This window comes from Strigops habroptila, chromosome 1, assembly GCF_004027225.2.
Source record: "Strigops habroptila isolate Jane chromosome 1, bStrHab1.2.pri, whole genome shotgun sequence".
Classification (NCBI taxonomy): Eukaryota; Metazoa; Chordata; class Aves; order Psittaciformes; family Psittacidae; genus Strigops; species Strigops habroptila.
The window spans coordinates 13,935,077-13,959,131 of NC_044277.2; the positions used below are offsets into that span (position 1 = coordinate 13,935,077).

At 41.5% G+C, this 24,055-nt stretch overlaps 1 protein-coding gene across 2 annotated transcripts in view; it reads left to right on the plus strand.

Moving 5' to 3' along the window:
- SAMD12 (sterile alpha motif domain containing 12) overlaps positions 1–24,055 on the plus strand; it is a 172,642-nt gene that overhangs the window by 87,283 nt on the left and 61,304 nt on the right. Inside the window, exon 5 of one of the 2 annotated variants that reach the window (XM_030493885.1) lies at positions 8,194–8,265. The exons of the other annotated variant lie outside the window; for it this stretch is intronic. Coding sequence (XP_030349745.1) covers positions 8,194–8,265 — 72 coding nt within the window. The remainder of the gene's footprint in view (positions 1–8,193; positions 8,266–24,055) is intronic. 2 annotated transcript variants of the gene reach the window in all.

The window sequence follows — 24,055 nt, forward strand, 5'->3', positions numbered from 1 at the left end:
CCAAGTGGGGTTTCACAGGAGCAGAGTAGAGTGTTGCTTGAGATCAGCACATTTCTTTGTCATCCCTGTAAAGAAGTCAGAACAACTGAGGTTTGTGAGAGAGGGTCATCCTGTTACACTTCCAGGATGTACTGTTTTCTTTCCTGGGTATGTTCTGGACTCAATGTTTTGGCACCCGAGGAATCATGAGTTCCTTCCGCCAGAAACACTCTTTTTCTTGTCTGTAAAAAACAGCAGATGTTGCCTGTGCGAGTGCTCCAGGTAGGCAATGTGTTTGCCTGCCCAGGCAGCTGCTGGGGGAAGTGTGTAACACTTGAGGAATCTCTGTTCCATGTTCCTGTGGTGGTGCTCAGAGGCATGCAGCATTTGAAATGCTGACTGTCCTCTTACCAGGCACCCGTTCTTTTGTTTTCATTGTCTTGACCTCACCTTTTTCTTTTCCCTAACCCTGAAGCTTCCAGCTCATCCGGAAGGGCCTTTCTTCTTATAGCACAAGTTACTATGCAAATGTTTCTTGCATATGCTGCATATGTGGCATCTATCCAAGGTACAGAAAACAACACTTGATATTTCAGAAGAGCTCAAGCAAACTTAATTCCCAGCTGATTTCCTTTGCTGTGCTCTTGTTATGCTCCAAAATGCCTGAGAGACCCTGTGAGTTGTACACAAAGTACAGCATGGAAAAACTGTCATAAATTACCCCAAAGCAGTAATTTATCCCTTATCATAGCATCATAACTGTGTTCCAGGACTCAACATGCTAAATGGCTTGATTGTAAGTAAATAAATCTTAACCTTCTTCTTGATATGGGTTTATTTTCACTATACATCCATATTTCTTCTATTCCTTTCCATTCTGTGTCTTTTTTTCCTGTACCATTGTAGGAATCATGGCACTTGTACTTAACACTGCTCCTCCAGGACTGTAAAATGACTTTGCCTCCATCCATTAGATCACAAAAGAGTAGTTATTTGTTGTATCTCTCCCACTTGCAGTCAAGGACATTTTCAGCTCTTACAGTGGATGCAGGCTCTGGAGTCAGAAGCTGTAGTTGTTCCTGAGACATTTTTCAGATGCTGTTAAGACTTCTGAAAATCAATTTTTTTCAGGTTACAAGTGTGCACTGAGGGGTTCTCTATAGTTTTCATTTGTTTTAGCTGAAGCGCAGTATCGTATGCGGAGTGTGTATCGGAGTGCAGCTAGAAAGTTTAAAATACATGCATCAGTGACGATAAATACCAAATTCCATCCATGGCACCAGTTACTTGAATTTCATGTGGCTGGTTTCTAACTTGAAGAATATACTTTGCAGTGCAATCAATGGTCCCTCATAGACCATTGAATTACTATGGCTCTGTTCGTTACCTTCCAGCTATTGCTGTGATGCAGGTACATATTCATATCAAATAACTGAGTGATTCAGCTGACAGGTAAAATAAGTTCCAGTACACTGGACAATACATTGTAATGCACTCTGGGTAGGCTTAGCACAGAATTGTCCTTCAATATGTGTACTATATTAGTTTGGAGTGTGAATAAGGAAACATGTAGCAACTATGAAATCTGTATTGATGAACTTCTACAGCAAGACTTTTTAGCTGTATGATATTATGATATGCTTGTGTTTTTATGTGTTTCTATAAATAATGTTACAACTCAGTCTATTGGGAATGTGGTATTAGCTGTTTTGTGTGATTGCAAGGACATGTTTGCAGATGTCTGGCTTTCTTATTATTTTATTAATGTTGATTTTTTTTTTTTTGTTCGTTCCTGCTTTTCACATTTCTCAGAAGTCATTCTACAGGAAAATTTAGTCTGGAAAGTTTAGTCCTTCTGACCTGATGCCTACCCAAAACTGTCTTGCACGTTTGATGAATAGATATTACATATACATATATATACACACACATATATGTACATATTTTCCCACTCATGTAAATTGGAAAGAGAAAAAACAATTTTGCTCAAGGTTTAAGAAAAAAAATAAACTTTTGCTGTTTGTGCTGCAGCCAGTCATGAAAGACTTTCAACTAAATAGGGAAGTTTTGAGCAGGCAGAGGCTGTGATTTAACAACAGCTGTTTGTGATCAGTGCCAGTAGAAATCACTTGTTTTCACCCCGCCGAAAAGAACAGGCTGGTGAAAGGGATTCCAGGAATAGGTACAGTCTTTCACACAGAGTTTAAATAAATCAAATCTACATATTGTAAGATGGCGCCGTTTACAATGTAACATATTTGTCATTTTTAATGAGATTTTCCAGAAATCAGACAAAGAATACAATTAGAGTTGATAGTTGTTTTATAAAGGAATTGAGGAAATCAAAGCGCCAGCTGTAATTCAGACCCCTTAGAAAGTACATAGAAATTTTCACTGCTGGGCTTCTGGCTCAAAACCTGACTGACTTCATCAGCTAACACCTTTATGGTCAAGCTGGCTGGATAATGTTGGAAGGAAGATAAAAAATACCATTCTTGGTCAGATCCTCTATCTCTGTGTCGACCTGTGGCAGTAGCAGATGCTGCTTAGGCAGAGGCCAGACCCCTGGTGCCTCTTTGTGGTCCCATCCCCTTGGGCTCCCCAGCATCCAGAATTGCTGCATTAGGAAGAGTACTTCCCTGCCTAATTCTTTCCTCATTGTCCTGAAACAAGTTTTTCACAACAAGTTGTTTTACAAACTAGAACATAGTCACTGACAGCCTCAGTAGTGCCAAAAGCGCCAAAGCCTAACTCGGCATGCCTTCAGTTGGGTATCTTCTGCCTTCCACAGAGACTCTAAGCCATCCTGCTATTGTATGCATGCAGTAGTAGCTACACATCCTCTATTTCACCAGTGACATATCAGACACATTAGATGAATTGTACCTGTTGCTCTCCATTCATTATTACAGAAGCTAAGGGTGGCTGCCAGATGTATATGTCTACACAGAATCATAGAATCATAGAATCATAGAATCGTAAGGGTTGGAAAGGACCTTAAGATCATCTAGTTCCAACCCCCCTGCCATGGGCAGGGACACCTTGCCCTAAACCACGTGGCTCAAGGCTCTGTCCAACCTGGCCTTGGACACCGCCACGGATGGAGCATCCACAACCTCCCTGGGCAACCCATTCCAGTGCTTCACCACCCTCACTGTAAAGAACTTCTTCCTTATATCTCATCTAAACTTCCTCTGTTTAAGTTTGAACCCATTACCCCTTGTCCTACCACTACAGTCCCTAAGGAAGAGTCCCTCCCCAGCATCCTTGTAGACCCCCTTCAGATACTGGAAGGCTGCTATGAGGTCACCACGCAGCCTTCTCTTCTCCAGGCTGAACAGCCCCAACTCTCTCAGCCTGTCTTCATATGGGAGGTGCTCCAGCCCTCTTATCATCCTCGTGGCCCTCCTCTGGACTCGCTCCAACAGCTCCATGTCCTTTTTATGTTGAGGACACCAGAACTGTACGCAGTACTCCAAGTGGGGTCTCACAAGAGCAGAGTAGAGGGGCAGGATCACCTCCTTCGACCTGCTGGTCACGCTTCTTTTGATGCAGCCCAGGATGCGGTTGGCTTTCTGGGCTGCAAGCGCACGCTGCCGGCTCATGTTAAGCTTCTCGTCAACCAACACCCCCAAGTCCTTTTCTGCAGGGCTGCTCTGAATCTCTTCTCTGCTCAGCCTGTAGCAGTGCCTGGGGTTGCCCCGACCCAGGTGTAGGACCTTGCACTTGGCTTGGTTAAACTTCATAAGGTTGGCATCGGCCCACCTCACAAGCGTGTCAAGGTCCCTCTGGATGGCATCCCTTCCCTCCAGCGTATCAACCGAACCACACAGCTTGGTGTCATCGGCAAACTTGCTGAGGGTGCACTCAATCCCACTGTCCATGTCACCGACAAAGATGTTGAACAGGACCGGTCCCAACACCGATCCCTGAGGGACACCACTCGTTACAGGTTTCCAACTGGACATCGAGCCATTTACCACAACTCTTTGCGTGCGGCCATCGAGCCAGTTCTTTATCCACCGAGTGGTCCATCTATCAAATTGATGTCTCTCCAACTTAGAGACAAGGATGTCATGTGGGACAGTGTCGAATGCTTTGCACAAGTCCAGGTAGATGACATCAACTGCTCTGCCGCTGTCCATCAGTTCTGTGGCTCCATCATAGAAGGCCACCAAATTGGTCAGGCAGGATTTCCCCTTAGTGAAGCCATGTTGGCTGTCACCAACCACCTCATTGTTTTTCATGTGCCTTAGCATGTTTTCCAGGAGAAACTGTTCCAAGATTTTGCCAGGCACAGAGGTGAGACTGACTGGTCTGTAGTTCCCCGGGTCTTCCACCTTCCCCTTCTTGAAAATGGGGGTTATATTACCCTTCTTCCAGTCATCGGGAACTTCACCTGACTGCCAGGATTTTTCGAATATGATGGACAGTGGCTTAGCAACTTCATTCGCCAGCTCCTTCAGGACCCGTGGATGGATTTCATCAGGTCCCATGGACTTGTGCACGTTCAGGTTCTTAAGATGGTCTCGAACCTGATCCTCTCCTACAGTGGGCCTAAGGTCTTCATTCTCACAGTCCCTGCATTTGCTTTCCAAGACTTGGGTTGTGTGGTCAGAGCATTTGCTGGTGAAGACTGAGGCAAAGAAGTCATTAAGAACCTCAGCCTTCTCCAAATCCATGGTAGCCAGTTCTCCTGATAGCTTCTGGAGAGGGCCTACATTGTCCCTAGTCTATCTTTTATTTGCTACATATCTATAGAATCCTTTCCTGTTCTCTTTTACATCCCTTGCCAAACTTAATTCTAGCTGGGCCTTAGCTTTCCTAACCTGGTCCCTAGCTTCTCGGGCAATGCTCCTGTATTCTTCGCAGGCCGCCTGTCCTTGCTTCCACCTGCTATAAGCTTCTTTTTTCCCTCTAAGTTTCCTCAGCAGCTCCTTGTCCATCCATGGAGGTCTCCTGGCCCTCCTGCTGCACTTTCTTCTAGTCGGGATGCAACACTCTCGAGCACGTAGCAGGTGATCCTTGAATACCGACCAGCAGTCTTGGGCCCCCCTGCCCTCTAGGACTGTATCCCATGAAACCTTACTAAGGAGGTTCCTGAAGAGGCCAAAGTCTGCTTTCTTGAAGTCCAGGGCAGTGAGCTTGCTGCACGCTCTTCTCACCGTCCTGAGGATCTCAGTAGATGACCAAACTTAGGTGAGATCAATTCCCACTCACTATGCTAGATGTAAACTCCTACACTGGAAGAAGTTGGTCTGAAAGCTGCACAAATTGCCCTCTTCACTCATATGAGTTTTGGCAACACCATTGTTCTGATTTTATGAAAGTGGTGTTGCTGACGCCTGCATGAATGCATTCTGTTTGCAAAGTGTTTCACCATATTGGCACTTTTAACAAAAATGAAAGTCACTTAAAGCCTTTTTGAAACGGTAAAATAAAGTTTTGCTGTTTTGAATCCCTGAAGGTGAACATTGCCAAATAGTTCAAAAGCATTTTTCTTCCTGTTGTTACTAGTATTTATGGCCTGTGCAATAAAGATTTATAATTATGGGAAAGATTCAAGGGAGGCGGGAGAAAAACCCTCACCTTGTTATGCCTTTGTGAAGTTACTTTTCTAAGCAAGTTGTGTAAAAAGAAGCTGTTTTATTTAAAAACTTCTTTCTCTTTTTTTTATTCACATTCTTTAAAAGCCTTTCTGTAATGTAATTTTAAAAATGAATGTGGTTTTATTCAAATAAAAGTTTACTTTTAATGGCTTTTATGCTTCGTGTGATAGAGCACCTTCATTTGCTTAGTTATACATAGGCAGCCAGCAGTGTTATGAACTGTTCCTTTATTACTAAGCAGTATGCAGACCTCTGGCATCTTCCATAAAGGAAAGGGTGTTTTTTTTGAACTCTTTATTTGACATGATCATAAAGCATGGGTACGAGCCCATTGTTTTATGACATGCTCAAGTATGATTAATAATTTTAACTATGCTGGTTCCCCCTCAAGATCAATAATATAGAATTTTTCCAGTCACTATTTGAATGGATTTTAATTGAAATTGATTCCCTATAAAATAATAAATTGAAGTGTATTAACAATGATCTTGTGGTCCTTGACATTAAGGAGTTCTGAACTCTAACAAAATTCTGAACAGTTTTCAAAAAGTACCTGGTTTTCTTCTATGCAGCCAAAGTACTCATAAAGCACCTCTATGTTTTTCATAGAAGTGCCAAGTCCAGCAGCTGAGAGCATCTATACAACAGCTTTAATTTGCAACATGGAAATGTGGCAGGGAATTGTTGTTTAGAAAAAAAAAAAATGTATTTCTATTTTTCAGTTCATCTACAGTTGGATTGTGTGATCCTAAAATTTAAATACATATTGTTATGCATTGTGTTACATTTGAGGGTTTTATCAGTAAAAATACCTCCCAGTCACCTGACTTATTGTTACTTGTAGAAAGAAAGAATCTATTAAGGAAATCTGCCGTGAGTAGCTCTGTAAGAACTCAAGTGTTTTTCCAAAGTTATCACTTGTGGGGATATTGAGCCAGTCTTTGACTGTTTTTCTCAGTGTCAGAGCAATGAGTTGAGGTTTAGGCAGTACATACATGGCAGTACCACACAGTTCAGAAGCTCCTCAACCACACTAGAGTTTCTTCCACATCCTAGACTTTATTCTCAGTTCAGCTTATCCACATCATTGGAAAAGTAGTTGGTTTACATACATTTGGCTTGTACAATAACTTCCACCTGAAGATAACCTGATTAGAAAACAGCCACACTCATGAATGTGCGCATCATTTTATATCCAGACAGCCTGGTATAAAACATCAGGACTCTGACTCTGCATACTCACTCAACTATATAGGAGGGCTGGAGCTCTCATCCTCAGGAACTGCAGGTATAGTCAAGGTGGAGACTTTTGTACATGAACAAACAGGCATGTCAAGGTTCCCCTTCAAGCTCAAGCACAGTCTGAAGACATATACATTGTCATGGTTTTAGAGTTTTGAGTCCTCTCCACTAGAAATAGGATTCAGACCTTCCCAGTCAGTTCATCTGGGATACCCAGCTGCCAATCAGCTGGCATTTGATGATGTGAGATGGAGTTGAAGCAACTCCAACACCCGAGCATTCAAACAAGTAATTTTGCCATATTCCTTCATTTTTTACTGAGACTGGTTGGGAAGCTTATTGTCTATAACATGAGCTGGCAGACTCTGAAGTTCAGTTCTTGGGGTTTTTTTGTGTTGAGAGACCACTGTTGTGCAGGACTTTCAGGAGCTCGTTTTTGAGAGAAAGACCTGAAAGAAACAAAGGTCTTGCACAGCAGAAAGAAGAGGTTCTTACTGATTATGCCTTTGTTCAGGGAGCAGTATTGCAAAGCTTCTGTGGTTAAAATTTACTCTCTAAAGTCCTCTAAGCTATGTGTTTTTTTGTTTTCTTTCCTCTTTAGCATATGTCAGAGGTAGAGATGGAGAAGGAATGGTAATCACATTTCCTTCTTTCTTTAAAGTGTTAGGTCATTCCAGTTGTCTTGAGAAGTAAAGAGGAAAGACATCTTTCTTACTCCATTTCTTTTGGTCTTTCATTCCTTTAAGAACTCCTGAGTAACTGAGGACTGTTGTTAAAGTTGGGCCAAGAGACTAGTATCTCCTGCTCTAGTTTTCTTTTGTTGATTTTCCTTTAACCTGAGTGTTTAGAGGGCTGATTGGACTACGGTTGTCTGGTGAGGAGTTTCTTTAGCTTGTTCCAGATTGTAACTATGTGGAACATTTTTCAGCCGTTGTGTTTTTCTGTCATAAGGTGTCAAGATGGTCCGGCCCTATTTAAAGAACCTTGGATGCCTGAAGGAGCAATCAGCATCATCTTAGACAATGGGCTGGCTCTTAAAAGTGCCAGGCAATTAAGGATGCAGATAGACCTTTGAAAATTCCCTACGCTGATCGCTCCCACAGTGTCATAATTCTTGGTCCAAATTTTAAAGACTTTGAAGCAAATAACCTATATTTCAGATGGAAGGGAGAAGAAAGAGGGAGGGAGGGATAGTCCTATCTTTGAAGCTCCATTGACAAATCAGTTGTCACATGCATGGTTTCTGAATGGATCTTCCTCTAGGCTCAAGAATTGCTTTAATGTGTCCAGCAGTGCAGCTGGCATCCATTCTGTTACAGCTGTTGACTGTGACACTAACCACTGATATTGTTGACTTTTGTAGATCTCTACTTAAACCTGGAGCATGGTTTTTTGAGGGTCATAGAAAAGCAGCCAGCCCTTACAGCCCATCAAGGTAATGAATGTCTTTTTGCTGGGATGTATCTTCATAAAATGAGACATCTATGAGCTTTTTTTTTGTCTTTTTCTAGAAATGTTTCCTTTAGATATAGAGGGTTTTTTTCAGCTATCATCGTGAAAATAGTGTTTTATTTTCTTCTAATCCTAATAAGCTCTTTCTGAGTGAACTGTTATTATTTACTGATATTTGCTTGCTAGAATTGTTTGTTGATAAATTTTCTTTCTCCTTACTTGCATATCAGCTGCTGTGATAAGCAGTAAAATGTGTGACCGTTGCTTTGGAAGCAACTTCTGTTTTCCTTTATATCATTACTGCTATTCTTGGGATTTCTTTAGTTCCCTCTAGTAATGGGAATGTCACTGTGGGTATTTTACTGTACTTCAACATGGCTTAGCTGATCACATGATAATTCTGGTATAAGAATATATGTTTTACTGATTCCTTCAGTGTTTCTCTTGGTCCAGATGATCAGAACCCAGGCTATTTAGGTAAGGAATGTAAACCTGGGACCAGAAAAGAGGAATCATTTTCTCAAGGATATATCTAGGAATTCAGAGCACCTAAACTAGTGTCTTCTTTAAGTTTCTGCTGCTTATAATTCATTTGGCTATAGTCTTTGGGAAAGTCTTTAGCTGACTTAAAACTTGATCCATGCTCTCTTTGCGCACATTCTGTATCAATTCTAGCACAGTGAGAAAACAGCAAGAGTAGCTATGCTACTAAGAAGAATGTAAATTTATGTCTACCACCAGCTATGGGTTGGTTTTATCCCAATTATCTCCCTTTGAAACTCTGAGACCTTAACTTTGCTCTTGGTTCTGTGAGGGCAACTGAACAAGTAACGCTCCATTGATTTCAGTGAAATGTGAAACTAGTTAAAATGAGAACAGGATCAACCCCATTTTTCCTCTGCTGCGTGAGACTGTAAAGCCCATTCAAATCAATGAAGAGTACCAATGACTTTGCTGACCTTTGGATCAAATCCATAAACCTTTTTAGTAACTTAATTAAAATCACAAATACAGAAACATAAGTGTTGTGTTCTCTAACCCAACATAGGTCTTTCTAAAATTGAAAATATGATCCCTGGCCAATTTTATTGTATCAAAAATACAATTTTGATATTTTATTCTTGTTAGAACTTTTTTCTTAACTATAGAAAGCCCATTTTTCACTTGGTCTCAAAATCTCTTTTGATGATATGCACTGCCTATTTTATTTGTAATCCTAATTTCATAATCACAGTTGAAAATGAAAGCAAAAAAACTTGCTTTTATCTTTTATTACTGTTTATTCATGCTCTCTACTAAAATGGCGTAATCAAAGATAAAAACAAGTGTACTGTCTTTTAGGTTGAGCAGTTTCAAGTGTCTGTTGCATTTTATGTTAGCCAGCTACAAGTTAGGTGTCTGGTTGAACTCATTGCTTGCATTCCTCAAATAATCAATGAAGAACGACAGCTACCCCCAGAGATAGTCTGTGCCCTTCTAAAACAGATGCCCACGATAGGAGCAATGCATTGCCATCTGGAGGTTTCTGCCTCTGTCAGCTGGAGGACTTGCCATCTAGTTTGGGATAGCTAATATTAAATAGGAGAAAAGTAAGCAGTAGCTTTTCCTACTTTTTGCTTCTCAGCATGAAACATATAACAAGGCATGTTACCCCTTTTTAATTTGACATCAATCTTCCACTGCCTTAGTATATTAATTTTATTGTCTTTATCTGTACCTGTTAGCAAAATTTGGTGATGCAATGCTCTTAAATTGCTTTTCTTGCTACAATCGATAGCATCATCTTTCGTATTCTGTTACTTTCTGTGAACATTTTTTTTGACTGTTCACTGGCAGTAGAGTTAAAGCACCAACCAAAAAGGCTGAAATTAATGAGTTACAAGTTTCAATTAAGGGGTTTTGGGGATATTTTCTTACATGTAATTTAAATGGTCCTTTAGTCTGAAGCAGACAAGGACTCATTTTATATATTGTCTTGGGGGATATGGTTATAACTTACCTGTGCTTTGGCAGTTTTTCTCAGACAGGAGTGCTTGAATAACTGCAGTTAGACAGATCCTAGTCCTTTGTGTTCTTCCTTTCATCTGGATGTGGTTGAGCCTGATACAAATATTAAAGCATGATTATTGTTGTTGTTATTATTATTATTCTTGTTGTTGGTTTTTTCTGGTTGTGGCTTTTGTTACCTCTGTGAGCTGAGTCCAGGCTCACACACAAAGGCCAGGACCAGGCTGAGGGTCCCAGATGAAATGCTCATTGGGAACTGAACTTTTGCTTTATAACTCAAAAAACTTCGTGAAAACTTATTCCCTTTCATATAATTCATTAGTACAGGCAACAAAGGTGTAAGTTTCTTGAAAACCCTGGATTGCATAGTTTCAATCAAATAGAAAATCGGGTGAAACCTATCAAAAAATGGTCTGAAATAACCGCACAGAAGAGCAACTGAAAAGAAAAGCTTCTTCATATGTCTTTTGTTTGGGCTTTCTGTGTCTCCCTTAAAGCTCTGTTGCATTCTCGTGCAGCTTGTTCATTTTATTGAATACTAAAGCCTTTTACCATCTGCCAAAAGGTTTTATTTTGGGGTTTCCTCTTATGTGGGAGGGTGGTTTCCTCCTTCCCTTCGTGCTAGATTCATTGCTATCTTTAGGACTCAGAGCCTACTGGAGACCTTCCTGTCTCCTTTTTATTACAGTCTCCTCCTTCCTTGCTGCGAGTTCCTGCTCCTAGGGGCAAAGAAGAGAACAAGAGCTGAAGCTGCCTTTTCGAGCTGCCTGGCTGATGCAGACCGATTTTGTTTTAGGCACAGGAGTCCGGTTCCTGGAGTGCAGGGCTGGGTGTGCTCAGCAGCAGCACTCCGCGGGGAGGGTGTTTTTAGGACAGTGTGTGAGGGTACACATAACTGCCCCACACTTTGGCTACACAGTGCATTGGGATTCTGGAAAAGGGCACTGCAACCCATAGCATTTACTCTAAAAGCAGTTTATTCCTCTCTATTTGTTAGTCTTTTACCTCAGCACATTAATCCAACCTGTTCTGCCACTGTTGAGACACCTATAGGCATAGCTCTTTAGTTTCTTCCTATTACAGGGACTTTTAGATGTTTATTTTTTCTATGAACATATTGATTTCCTATCTTTGCCTTTCTTGTGCTCTAGAGAAAAAGAAGTGAAATTGGAGGTGTTATATTTGCAGAGGGATAGAATTGCATCTCTTTTTTTCTCCCTGAAAGCATACAGAGTAGATGCCAGTCGGGGTTTTTCAGCACAGCTCTCAAGGATGCAGGGATACAGCTGCAGTGGGATGTGAGTAGCCAGGTGCTGAGCCATGAACGCAGCAGGAGGAGGCTGCGAGTCTTGCTCAGGCACCTCCATTTAATCTTTGCTGTGGAGCTCTTCAGGTACCCGCCAGCATCTCTCCTCGAAACAGATGCTACGTGGGTGAAACAAAAGGGTCCTGCCTTTTCCCTTCAGCCTCTGCCTGCTGGCAGTGAGAGCAGTCTCTGTCTGAGGAGCAGGCTGTCCTGTTACTGCCTCTCCTAATTTGCTGTACAGCTGAGCCAGTGGCCGGAGGCAGTCTGAATGTGGAGGGCACAGGCACAAGGAGTTGTGCTGGGTGTCGGATCACCTCCTGAGAGCTTTGCCAGGATCCATATGAACCACATTATGCCTCTGCTGAGTGCATTTCTGCCTTGCCTTGTTTGATTTTTTTTTTCAATCACTGGCATTACACCAACCAGCATGTCAGGTAGTAATAGGAATGTAATATTATTTTATCTGTGATTAGCTCATCTCTTGGGCTCTGAGATGTTCTAATCTCTATCCTACCATCATCACCTAGCTCTCTTCAAAGCTCTGTCCTTTGGTTTACTTACTCTCCCTCTGTAATTGAGAACTTTATTGTTGGTCACCATGGAAAATTGTCAGTGCTTAAAAATAAATGATCCATCTTCCAGCCTTTCAGTGCATCTAGTTTTTATGACTATAGGAATCTAATGAAAGGTTGAAATGGGGTTGAGGAGGATGAGGGTGTCCCAGGGTGCTACCTAAATGTCCGATCTACAGATGAAAAGGGATGCTGGGATTTCTGTTCAGGAAAGTGCCGGTAAAACTGCCTATTCCTTAGCACTGGCGATTTTAATGACATTCAATTCCAAAGTCTATGTATAGCTTTGCACAGAGAGGTCAGTGGTGCCCATTTCTAACAGCAGAATGGTGCAACATAACGCAGCAGCCTGAGATGCCATTCTCCAGAAAAATAAAGAGGGCTGTGTGAAAAAATGTCAAGCAGGAGACATACATATCTCCTCATTTAGAAAGCAAAGTGTTGTACTTCAGATTTAACATGGTTTTCCATGTTTTCTCCTTCACACAGATGCACACACATGCACACATTCTAATTGGATAAAAATGTAAACAGTAAATTAAGGATATGATTAAAAATTAAACAGCCACTGCAGAAACTATCAATAGTAAGTGCTTATTAACTTACATATAACAGCTTGCTGATGTGATAGCTTCAAATTGGCTGCTGAAACCGATTTGGAGCAAATAAGGCCAGCTTTCCAAAAGGGTATTTCTGGGTTTCAGTAATCAGACCCACAGCTCTGATTGCTCGTTTTGTTCCTTCACACTTTTTGCCAGCCTTTTTGGGTAACTGATAACATGCACGACTCTTTTGTGAACTACACTGGGCAATATGTTTAATATGACCTCTGGTGCTTGGCAGAACGAGACCGCATGGGTCCCATCGCAGGCATTGTGGGACTTCTACGATTTGCCCCTCATCTCCATCCGCTTTTTCTGAGCCCCTATCCATTCTGTGACCCACTTTGCTGGCTGTTTGTTTACCTACCTGCTGCATGATAAGCTGAAGGGCAGAGCTGATGGCTTTAAATATTTAGGGGAAGATTGAAACAAGATTAGAGATGTCTCCAAACTGGGACTAAACTGGAAGAGCTGAGCAAAGCAGGATCTTTTCCAGTGAGCTCTGTGTTCTTGATTGTTTGTCTTTCAGGTGGCTTGGGTAATATGGATATGTGACCAGTATCTGGTACAAAGGAGCTTTTGCATACTGATTTCCTGCCTTCACACAGCCAAAACTGGTTGCTGCTCACTCCAGAAAGCAGCTGAACTTTGTGCTTGCTGTCTGGGTCTCCTGTGTTCATTTAGGCTGGGGACCTCCTTCCCTCTTTTCTCCTGCCAGTCAAAAGTGAGAAATGAATGAGTGTTACTTGAGTTAAAGATCTACAACCAGCCCAATATCAGTGGGTTGTATATATCCTGAAAAAACCCTTTAATTCTACCTTCCTGTGAGAAAGTAGCACATCCCCTGACTGGCTGCCAAACTCCTTGAATGTGGCTGCAGGTGGCTGAAATGTGGTTTTTGTTAAAACACAGCTGGAAGATGATTTCTGTCATGAACACCTCCGCCCTGTCAACTGTTTCTGTGCTTGTTCTGCTCCGATTGGTGTGGTCCGTGTTCAGAGCCATATAGTGGGTGGCTCTTTGGTAGCTGCCAGTGTTGTAGCTCAGCGTTGGCTGCAGCCGCGCTTTGGGGAGCTGCACAAAGAAGTGGGAATACCGGAGCAGCTGGTGTGTGTTCAGGGCTGCCTTCAGTCACTTAGACCACTGACTTGTGTTTTAGGGATGTGAAGGCTGCCCTGACTGGGGTATTGACAGTGGGAGTTCCTGGATGTAGAAGGGGAATAGCACGAGAAGGGATGCTGTAGCTCTAAGAAAGTAGAGGACATAATGGCTGTGAACCAAGTCTGTGATGCAGAGTGGGGTTCCTGCAGCTGCTGAGAGCCACTGCTGGAGCAAGGATCCTGGATTAGGTGGGCTCAGTATGGGCTTCACTCTTGCTTTCTGTGTTTTGTTTCCTGACTTTGCCAAACACTTTCCAATATAGTTGCATCGCCACCCCAGCCACCAATTCTCAGACTATGGAGAGAAGGGAGAGGAAACCGATAGCACATGATGTGACCAGGTGAAAGACAGGGAACAAGGTTGGAAAACCACTGGCTTAGGCTGGTGAAGCTGAATTGCCGTCAGCAGCAGAGGGAAACCTCTCCAGAGTGGTCTCAAGTGTGCAGAATACTGCAGGGAGCAATTCCTTTTCTTCTCAGTGTCCTGAAGAACAGATGGATCTGACATGTTTATTGCCTTAAGCTGTCTTGTTTTATCAGTACATCAGATTTAGGTGCTTGACAGATGTGCCAAACAGAAAATAAAATTCACCCATGCCCAGTTGTATGGGTTTTAGTATCTCTAGTTCCTATTTAGAACTATTCTTCTTATTGTCCAACTTAGCCTGTTTAGAAATGAGGAAGTATTTTCATTTAAAATTGAGGGAAAACAGACAAAGAAAGTGTTACAAATGCAAACTGATCTTGTGAGCTTTAAAAGCATTGTTTGGCATCTTCAGCTTTTTGGTTCAGAGCTGTGTCGGAGATAGGAATAACATCAAACTCCATGAGAAGGGACCAGGTTTAACCATACTGGTGGTAGTGAAGCAAGATTTTGTACATGTTGCAGCTTGAAATTTTAAAACTTGTGTCACAACTGCAAAAGCATGAAATAAAAGCTTTTTGAAGGCAGCAACATGTTTGCTCAAAAGTAATTGCAACACTGTTCTGAATATCAAAACCCGATTTTATTCACATCTACCGTTTCTCATTCCTGTTTCTTCCCCCCAACACACGCTTGGATTCTATGGGGGTGAAGCAGCAAGTGCTTCTGTATCTTTTTTCACAGCAAGGTCTCTGTCATGGGTTTTTTTTTTTCCCTTCCTCTTTAAAAAACTCAAAGAACAAAAAATGGTGTTAACATACTGCAGTATTTCCAACAGTTGCAAACCGTGAGGTGCAAAGTGGGTATGAAATATTTAATGTGGTTTTAAATTAAAACTGTGCTGCGTATTTACTTTTTTAAAGAAAAGTACATTGGATTTATTTGAATTTCATACAAGAGAGTAAATTTAGATCTTTCAGGTTCTTGTAATTATTTAAATTCATATTTTTCAGTGTATAGCAGTGAGTAATTGCTGCTGAAATGCAAAGGAAGTCAGACAACAGAACTGGGGAAAGTCACTGGTTAAACACCTGTTGTTGAAGAGCTAAACTCTTTTTTTACTTCTGCAGGTGCAGAGATAATATCTTTTTCATGTTTGTTCAGCTATTTCAATCCAGTGACTACTTCATTCAAAAGTAAGAAACCACTTGGGAGGAAAAAAAAGCTGAAAAGCTTGTTTTCCTCTTTTAATCTATAAACAAAATCTGTGCAGTTGGGGATAAGATCTACCAGTTCTGTGATCTTGAGAAATAAGGCAACTAGAACTGACATTCACTTCACCAATGTAATGATTCCTTGCTTAATGAGACTGATTACTTAAAAAGTATAATGATAAGCTTATTTTTGTCTTGATTATGTAGCTTATTTGGAAAATACCGTTCTTCAACGTTTTTATTGCATTTCACTTTTACGCACCAGGATCTATTTTGTAACTAGAACTTAACATTACTCCCAAATAAATAATTATCACAGTCTATCATTACTCATGCCCAAATATAATGAGAACATAAGGAGTGAAAATCAGTCAAGAGTTGTGAATAAAAATGCTAATCATGTAGATAAATACATGTAGGTTGTGTTAACTGAAAAAGAAATGCCATATTTATTGATAGATTCTCTATTTAAATTTATGTCAACAAGCTGACATTGCCCACACTCTTAGGACAAGTAGTTTTTGTATTTTTTTAATAAGTAACAGCATTATTGATAGGAAAAACCTAAAGGATAAGGAGCGTTTTGACTATCAAGAGCTATTAATAGAAAGCAGCTGTATGGAGGACACAGAGGAGCAAGTAGTCTCTCCTCATTTAGCAGTCCAGGCACACGAAGGACAAGGAGGTAGCTGGGAGGAGCCAGCATGGACTTACGAAGGGCAAAGCATCCTGATTGCCTTTTGTGATGAGAAAACTGGCTGTGTGGACAGGGGAGAAGCAGTGCGTGTTGTGTACCTTGACTTTACAAATGCCTTCGACATGGTTTCCCCCAGTGTCAAATTGTAGCCAAACTGCTGATTTATGGAATGGCTAAGGAGATGAGAAGCGAATGGAGAACCTAGTGGCATCCCCAAAGGGTTGGTACAGGGGACAACACTGTCCGAATACCTTGGTTAATGACCACGATGATGAGGCACCATCCACCCTTAGCAAGTCTGTGGGATGATCCCAAACTAAGGGCAGCACTATCACTCAGAGGAGAACCACATCCTATTGGGCTGTAAGAACAGCAGGGTAGCCAGCAGGTCAAGAGAACTGATCGTTCCTTTCCGTTTGCACCAGTGAGATGACATCTTGAGCAGTCTGTGCAGTTTTGTGCTCAGTACAAGAAACACATTGACAAACTGGAGTGAGTCAATGGTCACTAAGTGATGACCAAGGGCCTGGAGCACCTGATGTAGGAAAAGAGGGTGAAGGCTGGATTTATTCAGCCTGAAGACAAGTGTCAGGGGGTGTTACTGCTGTCTGCAACTGCCTGTTGGGAGGGTGCAGAAAAGACAGAGCCAGATTCTTCTCAGATGTGCAAAGGGCCAGAACAAGAGGCAATGGACACAAGTTGGAATACAGAAAATCCTAACTAAATGTAAGGGGGAGAAAAAATGGTGATCAAACAGTGGAATGGGCCCAGAGAAGGTGTGGATCTCCGGTCTTGTAGATATTCCAGAATCAACTGGACACAGCCCAGGGCAACCTTCTCTAATACTAATCCTGCTCTAAGCAGGATGTTGGACTAGAGACCTCCAGAGGTGTGCTCAGTCCTGCACGTTTCTGTGATTGATAGATGCCAGCATGTAAGCTTATTGCCAGAGCTTCTCTTTGTGAGTCACTCAGGGAAAAATAGGATCCATTAGAGATGTTTTGTATGATTTGCTTTAGGCATCTACATCTATGGCGTAAGTTGAATCTCACTCTGGGAAATCTGATCTCTTTTGAGTGACAAGCTGAATAGATGCCCACCCTTGGCGAAGTGAATTTTGTCTAGGCTGTCTAAAGGGTTAAAATCTAAAGAGGGTTACTTTTGTTTCTGAGGGCAAAGGAAATTAGTGAAGGAATTTACCTTATGCTTTATTCTGAGTCATCAGAAGGAAATGGTTGAGAATTTGAAGACAGAAGGCAATGTGAGTGAAAATGATCACAAAAGAGCGTCTGATCTGAAGGAGAGGAAAGAATGAGTATAAGCAGCTGAAAAATGTCAAAGGACTTTAAAAGAGCTGATGTCTTTGAACTTTGGATTAGATAGGGAAGGGCTAGGAAGGGAGGGAAAAGAAAGTTTAAGGGAGCTGACAGCTTTTTGGAAGACAAGATACTACAGACATGGCAGGAGACTGTCCCATTGAATGAGAAAGACACAAAATATGAAAAGTAATTCAGGCTCTCTGCAATTACTTGAAAATCAGGAATACTACAACTAATGAGAACAGGAGAATGCATTGCTGAGACAAAAAATTTAAAAGCAGCACAAACACCTACTTTAATGAGTTGCAACTACAAGGGGTATTAAAATACCCCTTTTCAAGACTATAAAAATAAGGGAAAGATTAAGGAAATCAGAGTTCTGTTACTCTGTGGACAACGAGGGGAAAGCTGGTCAGGATGGAGGATGAGCACCAGCCTTTCTTGGATTCAGTTTTTCCAAACAGGTTAATTGTGACGTGTTGCTTGGAACAGTTAATTTTAAAAGAGGGAAAAGATCACAAGCTGGAGTGGGGGACAGAGGTGGAATATGTTTGCTGGATGCAGCCAAGTCATCGGCGTCTCTTGAAATTCACTTCTGGGAGTCAGATGAGACCATCCCTGAAATTCAGCTTTTATCTTTAAGAACTTGTGAAGGATGAAGAAGGGCAAACTTAAACACTAAAATGAGGAAACCTGTCAGCTTAACTTTGATACATGGTGAAATGCTCTGGAAAATTATGAATCAATTTGTAAACACCTAGAGGATAATGAGCTGGTAGAAAAAGAGCCAGTGTGGATTTATTAAGAAAAAAAATGTGTCAAACCTCTAATTTCCTTTCTGAATGGAGTAAGAGGTGTAGGAGGTGGAAGTAGTAGGTATGTCTTTAGTAAGGGTTTTGGCAGTGTTGTGGAAAGCCATGTAGTGTTCTTACAAGGAAACAGGGAAAAAATCATCTAGGTGAAATTACTCGGGGGCAGATGAAGGACTGGTTCAAGGAATAGTTACTGTTTGCTTGGCAGATGGGGAGGGAGCCTGAAGTGCAGTGCTGTTAGATTCTACCCCCAGTTATGCACTGCTCATGGCTTTCATTAGTGTCTCGGATGATGGAGTGGAAAGTGCAGGGTGCCAGGGACTGTAAGGTCCAGTAGGATTTGGATATTGTGGAGGGCAGGTTTAAAGTCCAAAGCGATCTTGATAAAATGCAGAAATGGTTGAAATGAGTAAAATGGGAAATCAGGAAATGTAAGTGAGGAAGCCTGCAGTGAGGAAGGGAAAACAAGTGTGGGTATGAGGACAAGGGATATCTGAGTAAGTAACAGTACTGTGAGAGAGCATGTGTTGTTGGGTTATCACAAGCTGAATATGAGTCAGCACTGGGATATGTCTGGGGGAGAAAATGGGGAAGACACCAGACTTCACTGTAAGTGGGAGTCTTGCATGTAAGCCATAGGATATCCTTAACACATTGCTGTTGGCTCTCTGTCGCTCTGCTGGGATAATGTCCAGAGCTGGCTTCACACCATGAAACAGCATAGATAAACTGGAGAAAGCCAGGAAGAGAGCTGTAGGAGTGAGCAGAGATTTAGAAACGACCAGTGAGGAAATACTGTAAGAGTTAGGTCCAGGACACTAGGACAAAGCTGGAAAGAGACTCAATCTTTCAGTTATGTGACAGAGGGGACATTTAGGTTTGACATTAGCATTCAACATTAGAATTAAAATTTCTTTCCTGTGAGGGTGCTGAGGCGCTGGCACAGGGTGCCCAGAGAAGCTGTGGCTGCCCCATCCCTGGCAGTGTTCAAGGCCAGGTTGGACACAGGGGCTTGGAGCAACCTGCTCTAGTGGAAGGTGTCCCTGCCCATGGCAGGGGGTTGGAACTGGATGATCTTGAAGGTCCCTTCCAACCCAAACCAGCCTGTGATTCTGTGATTTGTGATATAAAATCATAGCAGTGTTTCCGCATGCCCTCTCTACCTACCCAAAAGTAAAAGGGAGAGTAATTAGTTCACTTTGCACCTCAGGAGGTTTAGATTTTAATATTAGAAACTTAACATAAGCATATTAGAGTGGAGTATTTGGGGGAATGAGACTAGTGGAGGGTTTGTAGGTGTGAGTAATAGGTTAGAGTCACCTGTGAGGATATTTATTTTTGCCTCAAGGGATCGACCAGCTGATCTTTTTGCAATCCACTTCAGTTCTATCTATGGCGCCACTAAAGGAAAATACCAATTAAAAATGCAAAGTAAGAATAAAACTGATTTAAGTCAAGGGTTCCTTTTTGTTAATTTGAACTATGATTATATTCAGCATTTTAAGTAACCCTGGTTTAAATTAAGCCTTTATGTTGCAGTGTTAGCATCTTCTATTTATGGAGGTCTTTTACAATGCTATTTTATTAAAAAAAAAATAAAATTGTTCCTTGGTGTGATAATCTCTTGGAGCATGACTTATACAAGTAATGATGAAGAGACTAAGATGTTCTTAAAACTGTTCTGAGGCATTTGTTTTAATGCCTTAGTTTTTCAGTAAATTGGCTGAATCCATACTGTAAAAACTAGATGTCTCTTGAGACAATATTGTCCTAATAAATACCAATTTCTTAAATAGGTAACACTTGCATAGGGAAATTTCTCCCCTCTAAAAATGAACTACTCTCCAAACACACAGCTCATCCAGCCTTGTATATCTTACCTCATCCAGTGCTGTACTGGTGACATTAATTCAATGAGGAAACCAGAGTGGGAGCCTGCTAGTTATTTTTCATGTTTGATTTCGTTCTCTATGAATTTAATATAAAGATGGTTATGTTAAGCTAATTATTCGTTGGCTTTTTATTTTCTGCTGCCGAGTGAAATCAGGTAGAAGAATTATTTTTTTTCCCTTTTCCCTGAAGAGTGGAACATTTGACCACAATTACCATTTTTTACATTAGATAGAACACCTTGCTGTCTATTACCACAAGTGATTTATTAGTACATAGGGCACACAGAGAAACAGTGTCTGACTAGCCAATGGGACATAGTGATCACACAATGCAGTGCCTGCAGAATCAAATTATATTTGACATTTAATATTAACCCAAACTGCAGAACAAGACTTCAAAGAAACAAACAAAAACCCTCAAAAAAGGAAAGCCCAAAAGAAAACAGAAACCAGGTAATTGCAGGGATAAATTTTCTTCTTGCAGGAAATCAGTGCTGAGCAGAGCGTCCAAGGCAAGGGAAGAGCTGTCTTGATTCATCTGCCTGTCTCTCTGCACGTATGTATGTGCCACGCACCTAAGGAAACAAATAGAAACGAGTGGTCTCAGTGTGGCACTTCAGTTCTTCAAGTTGATTCTGACCAGGAAGATTTCTTGTGTATAAGAATAGGTCATATACGCACTCAAGACTTGTGCTTGTGGCAGTGGGCACATGCTCATCTGCAGGCACAGAAGTACTACCATCCACTGAGCCAGGTGCCAAGCACCTTTCATCTGGGAAAAAAGGATTCTTAACAGCGACATCTAAAGCTGTTTCTGGCTGGTATAACGTATTAACAGCAGGAATGAAAGAGTTAATTCATTTTCCATCCATAATTTTTTTCTTTGTAGAACCGATTTGACACAGTGTAGCAGGGTGCTGTTACTGAAAAATTGAAGCACCAGGTGTGATTAAATAAGATCACACGTTTCATTCCCTCTTTAATTTCACATCACCCTTCAGCAGCTGTATCCCTTTGCTTTCTTATAGTTGGAGAAAGCATTGCATTTACAGCAGGCAGCTTGCTGCACTGGTAGCATGCACCACTGGGCTGTTTGAATCAAATCTGTTTGTGCAGACAAATTGTTTATTGTTTGATGGACCAAACCTATTAGTCTGTTTATTTCTCAAGAGTAGAAAATACAAAGTGATTTTGTGTAACGGAGACAAACCTAGGCTGGCTCCTCAGTATTTCCAGAGGTTCATGCATGCAGCAGAACAGGTTTTGTTCCACTTCCGCAGTAGAAAGGTAAAGACAGCAATGGACTTGGAATCCTTTGTCTGTTCTCACCAAGCATAGCTCTGTGGAATCTGATGAAGTCATCTGCTTTCCTGAGGTTTCATGGCCTGCCACTGCCCTCCTGGCCACTGCAAAGCAGCTGTACTGGCACAGTGCACAGCCTGTGCCTTTGTCCCTTTGCTGCTGCATCTGAGAGGTGGCACTGGGGCCACAATGGCTTTTGCAGTTAGAACATGGTGCCACAAAAAGAAAACAATCAGGTTTTTAGCTTTCCATTGCTTTAGAATAGCATTCCTATAAAAAACTGAATAGGATTCTTAGAATATTGCTGGTAGTTCTTCCAGGCAACATTTCCACTTCCACACTGTGGCTCGCCTCACTTCTCAGCCAAAAGCAACTCAAACCAGAGATAGTTATCTTGTATTTTTTCAAGTCCTTGAGGAGGAGGCAGTTGTTTGCAATACTCTAGCCCTCTTAAAAAGTTCGTGCAGATACGACAGTGTGATGGCCTGAGGTGTTCCCGTGCAGCTCTGCCATAATTAATCTAAAGAGCAGAAGTCTGTGTTCTGTTGTGCATCAGTATGTGATCTGCTGGATTACCATTCTGTGGTGTCAGCTCCAGAGCATACAGTTCCTGGGAGTATGGGTTTGGGTGTTTCTGAAGAAGCCTACTGCTGTAGCTTTGGCTTTGCTTTCTCCTCCTGCCCCTCTGGTGCTGTGTTCCACTGACTTCCTGCTGCACTCAGTGGTGTTATCACACATTTATACAGCTCTGATGTTTCATGATGCAATATGATAACACTTCTCAGAAATATTGAGCAGCATTTGCCAGTTGCCTATTTTTAAGTGTGGGTACCCAGCAGTCTTGCCTGTCCTCCAGCACCCCTAATCACCTGTGTAAACAGACAGTTTTGCTCACCAAGGACTTGTCAGAAGTGCATCCATCAAAATTAAACAGGCGAACTAAACGAGTGAAATTGTAGCTGAATACCATAGCTTTTTCATTCCCAAGTGAACACGGTTTTGTTTGCTATGGCATTATTCCCACATTAAAGAAAAATATGCCAGGGGAGGGTGACAGAAGTAGTTTGGAGGTTCTAGGGATGCATCTGGGCCTGTGTTTGAGTATAAATAATGCCTATGAACACCTGTCTCTTCTTAAATTTGAACTTGGAAGCAGCATTGGGACCAGCTCATTTGATGTCTCCTTTTTTAAATCGAGCTCTGCAGATAAAACTGCCTGCCTGTGGTGCAAGGCTGTCCTTAAAAGTGAGCTGACATTTATGCAAACGTGACTTAGTTCTTTCAGGAAAAGATACTCTTTGATCTACAAGAGGACAAAAAAAAAAACCTCCATGAAACTCCAAAGGAAACCATTTTTCTTTTCTTTATGTTAGTAACCAGTTTTCACAGAGATGGAGGAAGCTGCTCTGACCTTTCTTTCCCTGTGTGATACAGACTGAGCATGACTGCTTTATCCTAAGTGAGGCCAGTATCAAATCAATGGTTGGAACTGACTGTGCCAGTTTCTGCGTAATTATTGCCATATGCAATGGGCTGTGTTGCCTGCAATACTTCTATAGTGACTCCAAGTTTGTCTAGGATTTACTGCTGTTAACACAAACAGGATTATTTCTTAACTGTGCATTCACATATACACAAAGGAGGTGTTTCAAAAGGTGAAATTATATCTGAGTAATTGTTTCTTATTATGCTGGGGATTTTTAAGAGTTACCTTCTGAGGTTGCAAGGAAGGGCTTAGGAAATCTTTCAGGCTGTGAAAGTTACCCAGCCTGAAGTATTCACAAGTCCAATGTTGACCCCCTTCAGAAATAATGAGGTTTAAAAGGAACCCACATTTTGCTCTGAATGTCCTGGGAATTTGAGTCTTTAGGCTATTCTTGGTTTCAGGCTGAAGCATTAAACCTTTTAAAAAACCAAAGTAGACATTTTCATGCCATTCCCTGGTTTGTGGAGCTGTTGCTTTAAGGGAAACACTAGATTAATATCAGGAAAGTTGGCAGTAGCCCTTACTCCTCCTGCCAATGCAAAGCAGGGTGTGATTTTCCCTGCCACATTCCCCATACCCTTTCTTTTCTTTAGGTGGATGAACTTCTCTTTCTTGCTCAAAACCCAAATGCTTTTGCCATTGGTGCTGTTTTTCCAGCAAGGTCCTTTCATGCTGCTCTTTTCCTCTCCACATGCAAAGCAGCCTTTGCTCACACCTGCTGTGAGATAGGATCCTTCTCCCTGAGGAGAGCACAACATCTGTTTTGTTTCCTCAATGGAGAGACAGAGAGATATTCTCAAGAAATCCTCCTCCTTTCCTGCTTGCTAACAACAAAAGAGATTTTAAAGCATTTGGCGTTTCTGGAGAGAGGAAAAAACAGTGGAGCTCGAGACAGGAAAAAACCAGCCATGGAAAAATAAATTGAACATAATTTGAGCTATAATTAAAGGTCTTAAAAATAAGCCAAACTGCCAAGTTGGAAAGAAAAATGTGCATCTTGAAATAAAGTACCTTTATGGAAGGATGTGCTTGGGGTTACA